We start from the raw sequence: 8,351 nt of genomic DNA, 5'->3' as shown, positions 1-8,351 counted from the left end.
CATCGATCTGCTTGGTCTAGCCATATCCACAGGGTCATCATCACTTATTACTGCTTTCCTTAATGACCAGCTCAGAAAGATGAAGGAGCTGATGAATAAATCACGGGGGAGGTATAAAGATATATTAAGTCTTGCTCTAGTTTAGATTGTTCTGGGGAAAAACAAATAAGAAATGTACCCTTGAAACAAAGAGGCTTCTATGAAATTCTAAGAAATAAGTCAGGTTTTATCAGGAATGATCTAACATTTATTCTCTTTGCTGTTTAAACTAGTCTCAAAAGCCCCCAAATTATGTGGATGAAAATCCCAAACAGAGAAAGTCTGACAATTCTAAAACCGTGATATCAATCAAAAGTTAAAAAAAAGGGGGGGTAGGGCAAGGGAGTGGGTGGGGAGGGATGGGACCATTAAATGGGCATGAATACTTAATAGGGAGACTTGTGAATCAGGTATTATAGGAATATTACCTAAAACTTAATTGATCACTTGAATTGGGAGTCTAATCAGGATGTCTGGATCTCAAAATAGATTCTAAATCTGGAATATTATAAAATGTGGTGCTTTTCATTAACGTGACATTCTTCCCATTCTCATCTTGAAATCCTAATCAGAGTTTCAGGTTAGCTTTGACCAACATTTACCTACTTGATTAGTCGCTTGAACTTGTCTAATGAAGGTCCTTTCTAGTCGTTACTCTTTTTCTCAATTTCAGCCTAAATACCAGGTATGGTAGTTGCTTCCCTGATGGGCCCTGGGTCCTCTCCAGCTGTCTGGTAACACCCATAGTCACCTAATGTCTCACCTTCCTACTTCTCTACTCGCAGTACCTTTGCTTTGCAGAATTCTCTTCTTATTTTTAGGCTAGATATTTTGAGACTGTTGAGGGAAGTGCTAGTAAGTATAGACCAGAACCCCTTTAAATAGTATCTAAAGCTTTACCAACTGTGGGAGAACAGACTTCTACGGGGAAGAATTAGAATTTAGAACTAGACTTAGAATTTCTAATTAAAATTAAAGGCATGTATCTCAGGATGCAGATAAAAAGACGTCACGATGAATGCACAGAAAAAAAATCAATAACAAGGGAATAATTTTACTACCTTGGGGCAAGCCACCTATAGATTTAATATGGGAATTAAAGGCATTGAGAATTCTAGGGAGGGTGTTGCTCCAGTGGAATGCTTAGATCTGGTGATGGATTAGGGCATTTACTATTGAAAAGGAAATTTCACTTTAAACCCTACAGTACACACAATGTAGGGACTCCATACAAGGTGGGGAGAGCGGATGGGCCTTGGGATGAGCTTCAGAACTAAAACACTGCTCCACCTAGTGGAAACTCCGGAGTTTTCCCTTCCGCTCTCAGCAGTGGTTAGGGTTTGAGAGTGGGTTAGTCATTCATTAGGAATGCTTTGCTGAGGAGAAAGAACACTAAAATCAACACCTCATAACCAAATGTAAAATGTCAATAACCTTGTTATCAGAATTTAAAATAGCACTTAAAACCTGATGGTAAGATTCCAAGAATAAAGCATATGTAATTTTATAATTCTCTAGGAAAAACTCAGAAGAGTTTTTTTTTTTTTTTTTTTTTAAACATACAGGCATTTATATAGTCATCTACGTGCAGAAACTCAGGAACACTGATGCAAGTTTCTTACAAAAGCCTCTGTATATTGGAAGAAAAAACAAATCCTGAAGTATGCAAAGCATTTTTCTGCCCTTCCCCTCCCCCCACCCCACCGCCCTAGCTTTTGTTGGGATGGATAAATTCCTTAGCTTATTTTATTATCTCTGCCAATAGCAAGGCAAATGCCTAACAGGTCGTTACGTATCATACAGAATCACTTGATGGGAATATAAAATATGGTTTTGCATAGAACTCATTTAAACAATGCAAATAAGCTACCAGTACGCCCGCTTCTGCTCCCAGTGGGTTTCCACGAGTGCCCACGGCTTGGGCCCAGGATGAGATGCAGGTTACGTTGTGTTCTGCTCAAAAATAGCTCCGTTTGCAGTGACTCCTAAGCCCACGCAGAAATCCCACAGGCTTTCTGTTATTTCCTTCTATGGTTTTAACACTGATGCCAAGTGTTCAAATCAAATACAGATATTGCCAAAGAATAGGGCACACTGTGAGATTAGGTGGAAGAGGGTTTATTATCTGGTCGCAGGACAGGAACTTGACGAGCAATGTGAATACAGAGATCTACTGAGCACACCTTTCCTTCTTGCCCTTCAGACAGATGATACAGGAACTAACATATCAAAGAAAAGCATGTGTAGTTTACTTTTTGAAAATCCACTTACGTTAGTCTCTTACTTGTTCTGATCCCAGAAAGTGAATCACGCCATGATTCCCAAGAGCCGTCCCTCACATTAACCTATGAGCACACATTTAAAAAATGATTTATTGTACATCTTTGCATTTCTTAAGGCATGAACAATGGCGTACAGATGGAACAGGGTCTGAGGAGTATCACATCTTTTTTGACAAGGTCAGCACAAGTACACCACATCCAACAGACACACTCGAAGTCTGAGCTGACCGACTGCCGTGGCCCAGGAGCTTCTATGATGCGGGTATGGTACTTCCACACAAAGCCCGAACGCGTGGTTTACATGTCGTGTTGCTTTAAGCTCTCTGGATCAGCTTTAAGCACCAGTTACAGTTTGTTTTCTTTACAAACACTTCAGACTTTGGATTTTGTATTCTGCTCCTTTTATTCAGCTTCTCAAGGAGGGCGTGGATGTTTTTTAAGGGATATGGTTGCAGCAAAACAGAAAGGATCCAAAAGTGGTTAGGGGCCTCGTCTAATGCACTTCTGAAAGTCCATTATAAAGATGAATAGAAAAGCAAACGGTCGGTTTTCAGTCGACCCAGAAACCACGCGGAGCTCTAGGAAACATAATTGTGCATAGTTATTTATTCATTCAGAGCGTGATATGTTGGCTAGCTCTACATTCCCCGTTTACCAAAGAACAGGGCTGTCTACTTTGCTAAACCCAGGGTCCTTCCGCAGCTCCCAGTAGGTATCATTAGAAACCCAGGCTTCTCTTTGATTGGCATCAATAACTTTTCTGTGGAAATATAAAAATCAACATTAGACACAAATCACATCAAGGTGGCCTGGTCATTGGACCCTCTCCTGTAGATAGGATGTGTATGGAAAAGGGGTACTCCATAATCCAGTTAGTGTCCTATCTGCTTATTGATGACTTGACTATTTTTTTAAAAGATTTTATTTATTGGGGCGCCTGGGTGGCTCAGTGGTTTAAGCCTCTGCCTTCAGCTCAGGTCATGATCTCGGGGTCCTGGGACCGAGCCCTGCGTCGGGCTCTCTGCTCGGCGGGGAGCCTGCTTCCCCCTCTCTCTCTGCCTGCCTCTCTGCCTACTTGTGATCTCTCTCTATCAAATAAATAAATAAAAATCTTTAAAAAAAAAGATTTTATTTATTTATTTGTCAAAGAGAGAGAGAGAGAGAGCAAGCATATGAGCAGGGGGAGCAGCAGGCAGAGGAAGAGAGAGAAGCAGGCTCCCTGCTGAGCAGGGAGCAGGACATTGGGCTCAATCCCAGCACCCTGGGATCATGACCTGAGACAAAGGCAGACACTTAACTGACTGAGCCACACAGGTGTCCCTGTCTTGACTATTTTTGACCAAAAAGAAACTCCGTTTTGTTTGTGTTATTTGTTTGAAATAGGATGGGGTCATGGGGAGAGGGACAAAGGGCACAAATAAATCACTTCTAGGCAAGGCTAGAAAGTGAACTGCCCCCCACCCCCAAAATCAGGTACAGAATGCCTATGTGGCATAGTCATTGATTTCAGCTCAGGTCATGACCTCAGGTTGTGAGATCGAATCCTGCATTGGGCTCCAAGCTCAGTGCAGAGGCTGCTCTGGATTCTCTTTCTCTCTCTGTATGCTCCTCCCCTGATATGCTCTCCCTCTCTCAAATAAATCTCCAAAAAAAAAAAAATAAATAAATAAAATAAAAAAGTAAGTAAATAAATAAAAAAGAAAGAAAGAAAAAGCACGAACAAGTTCTATACTAAGAGCTTCAGGCCCCAGACCCACAAGAATACTGCTTCGCTTGCGGGGAACAGTAGTCTGTGAGCCCTGCATGGTCCACAACCAGAGTGCACTTTCAACATCAAAAGGTCAAGGCTGCATTCCTCCCCAAGACAGTCATGAGAGGTTAATTCTAAAGGATAGGAGGTTATTCTGGGCTGATATGTCCTGGCTCTGGAGGGTAACAGATGGATTTGGAAAACACAGCTTCATCTGTGTGATTTATATATAATCCTTCAAATAATCCTGTAATAATCACCCATGACGGTACCACAGAAGGACCAAATCTGAACGACATAAGCCCCGTACGACAGAAATAAAATCAGACACTAATGAAGCTAGGATGACCTTGTGGGCAGTGGATGTCCCACTGTGGCCTTGAGCTGAGGGGTGGAAACAAGTTTCCACCATTCTCAATGCTGTAGTTGAAGTAGAGAGAGCATCGTGGGCAAGGCCCTCACCCTTCCTGCTGTCCATGAAAAGAAAAGAGCCGTGGAAGAGAACTGACTTGTATGTTTACAGACTGTTCACAAGTGTAAGATCTAGTCCAATACCTCCACTACCAACACCAAAGTTACCCTAATCAGTTTAATTTTAAGCTGCTTGCACACTTAAACTATGCCTCATTTTCTCTTTTCACTAGGGTTTCTCATGGCTGGTGGCCATCATTTGCAAAACATGAACTTGTTATGGGCATGAACTTACTTAAAAAATTTTGGTATGTGTTCAAGGTTGTTTTCTTCCATGTAGCGCCTTCGAGATCTCTGGAGTTCCTCCACTCTTTGCTTCTCTGCTGCTGCAGCTTCTAAATTTCCTTCTTCCAAAAACCTAAGCAGAACACAGTTATCCCTCTAATATGTTATCCTCTCTGCTGAGAAAAAAAATAATCTCGTCTTGTATAAAATTACCTTCTAGTTGCTGAGACTATAACATGCTGAAGAGTCATACTCTGATAATGTCACCTTGCCCCTCCCCCAGGCCACGCTACCTCTGTCTGCCTGCCCACCAGTCACATACTTGCCATGTACGTCAACTGAAATATTGTGTACAGCAGTGCAAACTAGGGGTGGAAGGGGACTAGTTTGGCCTTGGAGACTCTAACTTGAGATTTTCCGGATAATGGGAGAGCCCGGGCTCCGGACAATATGAAGTACAGGGCTGGGCTCCTTTTTCATATTACCTGAAAAACACTTGGTCAAGGCCAGAGGAGGGAGGATGGTAGTTAGCTGTTCTCCACCTACTTTTAGAAGAGCCTGAGAGGGAAGGAGTTTCCCTGTTTTACTTTTTGTCACCCGTTTTACTGGAGAGAGTAAAACGGGTGACAAAAAGAGAATCTAACACTGGGGGAAATTACAAAAGCCTACAAAAAGGAGACGAATCATAAATGAAATTCAGGAAGGGAATATTGGAATGGAATAGAGAAAGAAAAGGCAGACCCAGTGGTGTTTTGTAAAACCTATATTTAAATTTCAAAATGAGAGCAAAGAACAGGGATTCAGTGTGATGCCTATAGGGAGTTTGTTGGTATGTTGGAATGTCAGACAATGAGACCTCCCCTTCCGGGGGCAGGGGAGTGGGGGGTGGGGCATGGTGTAAGATGAGTGAAGAGTAAGACATTCAACACTCGAACATTTTGGCAGAAAACACACACAGCCACAGATACACTGGAAACAAAAAATTATCTTGGGGGAAATTTGTGTGACATACAGAATTTCTGGAAAAGGTATAATTAACTCTGTGGGTATGAACAACATGCACATAGAACTATTTAACAAAAACTAAGAATCAGAAGGTATTAAAGGGACTGCATTTGGAGTCCATCTCACATCCCGTGGTATCAAAAGCATGCTGGACAAACTCCAGACTTTGACTCGGAGCACTTCTAGATGCTCCCGTCACTCATCATCATCTTCTTTATCAGGTTAAAAGATAGTCCACGTGACAGAGTGGGAGAAGTACAGAGGGGAAAACCCTGGGGGAGGTTTTAGTGGAGGAAGGTCATGAATTTGCACACCACCGGTGAGTCTGGGGCGGGGCGGCAAGAACCTTTCGTTAAGAACTGTGTTATCTTCTATGGGAAACTTTGTTGAGCTAAGTGTCGGTCACGATCACCCACGAATAACTTCTTAGCTAGGGTGGAAGGCTCAGATAGTGTGGAGTGACTAAGGGAATGAGGGAATTCACGAGTGACTCCATGAATACATAAATGAGGGTGGCAAAAATAAGCTTCGATGGCATCTAGAGCGCCACACCATCATCTAGTGTTTGTTTCAAACATGGTTGTCCTACTCACCTCTGATCTGGCCGGAACCGGGCGTCTGTCGGTGGAAGGAGATCTTTCAGGACAGGATCTAGCTCATTGAGCTCGATAGCAAACCTCGTGAAGCCATAGTAGAGCTCATAGTTGGTTGGCATGGAACCTGAAATGCCAATAAACCACCGTGAGTGGCAGAGAGGTTTAAGGAAGCCTGCAGAGGCTGACTTAACCCAGGAGCTTAATTAATATCCACACGAATAACTAAATTTGTAGTTCTAAAAATCAGATTAAGATTTTCCTTAAGCAAATTAAATTGGCTGTGTTTTCCTAGCTAGGAAACTTGGTGTTAGTTATTAGAACTGGTAGATTCATATATTTAATAAAATCCAGCCTTTATTTTTACATTTTTTTTTATTTTTTAAAGATTTTATTTATTTGAGAGAGAGAGAGAATAAGAGAGAGAGAGAGATAGAGAGAGAGAGCATGAGAAGGGGGATGGTCAAAGGGAGAAACAGACTCCCTGGCAGGCAGGGAGCCCGATGTGGGACTCGATCTCAGGACTCCAAGATCATGACCCGAGCCGAAGGTAGTCACCCAACCAACTGAGCCACCCAGGCACCCTTAAAATCCAGCCTTTAAAATAAAACTTTGTACATAGAGTACTCTTTACTGGGTAAACTAAATCCCAGGGTGATGAACTAGGAACATTAAGATTTCACCAGAAACACAGTTTACTTCCTTTTGAAACAGAAAAAAATGCAGATCTAAATTAATATGTATTGGTACTCTTTAACGAAACTCAAAGGAGGATCTCTGTATACTTTGCTTCTTGGTGTATTCCAAGCTCTTACAGAGTAAAGCTTGATGCATAGTCACTACTCATGAAATAGCTGCTGAATGAACTAACCACTCCACTAACAGGAAATTGAAATACTCATTGAGGTCTCTTAGAAAACCAACTAATTTTAAAGTTAGGACTTAACTGACAAAATTGCAATGAAAATAAATATCATGCGGACACTTGTTGTATTTACCCTTGATATTCAATTATTGCTAGTGTATTACCAGAACTCTCAATATCCTTTATTAAATGTCAACATGTTGCAGCTTTTTGCTGCCCAAGTAAGACGATCACTTATTCAGGTTAAGTTATTGACTTTGTGGATTAGAGATGTAGGCTATCCCCTTGTTTTATTAGAACAGAGAATAAATGAGTAAGGATTTAAGTTTGAATAGTTCAAGTGTGTGAACTCTTTAATAAACAAACCTCACTTTTGAATGTAGGCATTACATTTAGAATCGCTTTACATGAAGCCTTGTCTCTGACCACATGTCAGAGATTTGGCCTCAATTTCATAATTCCTAATTATCAAAAGTTGGGATTTACCTCATTTGAATGTTAAGTGTAAAATATATGCTTACCATAACCATCTATGATTTTAATCTCACAATGAAAGAAGCCTATGTTGGGACGCCTGGATGGCTCAGTTGGTTAAGCAGCTGCCTTTGGCTCAGGTCATGATCCCAGCATCCTGGGATCGAGTCCCACATCGGGCTCCTTGCTCGGCAGGGAGCCTGCTTCTCCCTCTGCCTCTGCCTGCCATTCTGTCTGCCTGTGCTCACACTCTTGTCTCGCTCTCTCTGACAAATAAATAAATAAAATCTTTAAAAAGAAAAAAAAGAAAGACGCCTAAGTTGAACTGCCCGAGATATGACATTGCTTTCCTTCTGTCACTCAAGTTGCCCTCCGGACACAAGACACTCCTGCCCATCTCACCTGGTCTCCAGATGCACTTTGCAGAGGGGGCCACGCCGCAGTAGAGCCCTTCATGCCACTTCCCAAAAAGCCGGTGCACCACCTTCCCCTCCTGATCCATCACAACCCCCTGGACCTCATTCACATTAGAATTCCAATAATTCACCTGGAAAAACCAAACCCCAATGGAAACATCCAATCTCTTTCAAAACACCAATCCCTATAATTTCCATACGGAAAACATTCTTAACTTCGAAGTCGCTCAT

The 8,351-nt window shown here is 41.9% G+C and overlaps 1 protein-coding gene across 10 annotated transcripts in view; it reads right to left on the bottom strand.

Moving 5' to 3' along the window:
* Positions 1 to 2,141: 2,141 nt before the first annotated feature.
* OSBPL6 (oxysterol binding protein like 6) overlaps positions 2,142 to 8,351 on the bottom strand; it is a 208,881-nt gene continuing 202,671 nt past the window's right edge. For all 10 annotated transcript variants that reach the window (XM_044242411.1, XM_044242410.1, XM_044242414.1 and 7 more), the window contains 4 exons: positions 8,107 to 8,251; positions 6,366 to 6,492; positions 4,778 to 4,900; positions 2,142 to 3,081 (listed from right to left, as the gene is read on the bottom strand). In XM_044242411.1, the coding sequence (XP_044098346.1) occupies positions 2,973 to 3,081; positions 4,778 to 4,900; positions 6,366 to 6,492; positions 8,107 to 8,251 (504 nt within the window). In that variant the 3' untranslated portion in view covers positions 2,142 to 2,972. The remainder of the gene's footprint in view (positions 3,082 to 4,777; positions 4,901 to 6,365; positions 6,493 to 8,106; positions 8,252 to 8,351) is intronic.

Source organism: Neovison vison, chromosome 3 (assembly GCF_020171115.1).
Source record: "Neovison vison isolate M4711 chromosome 3, ASM_NN_V1, whole genome shotgun sequence".
Lineage (NCBI taxonomy): Eukaryota > Metazoa > Chordata > Mammalia > Carnivora > Mustelidae > Neogale > Neogale vison.
This window is presented reverse-complemented; position numbering and strand designations above follow the sequence as displayed.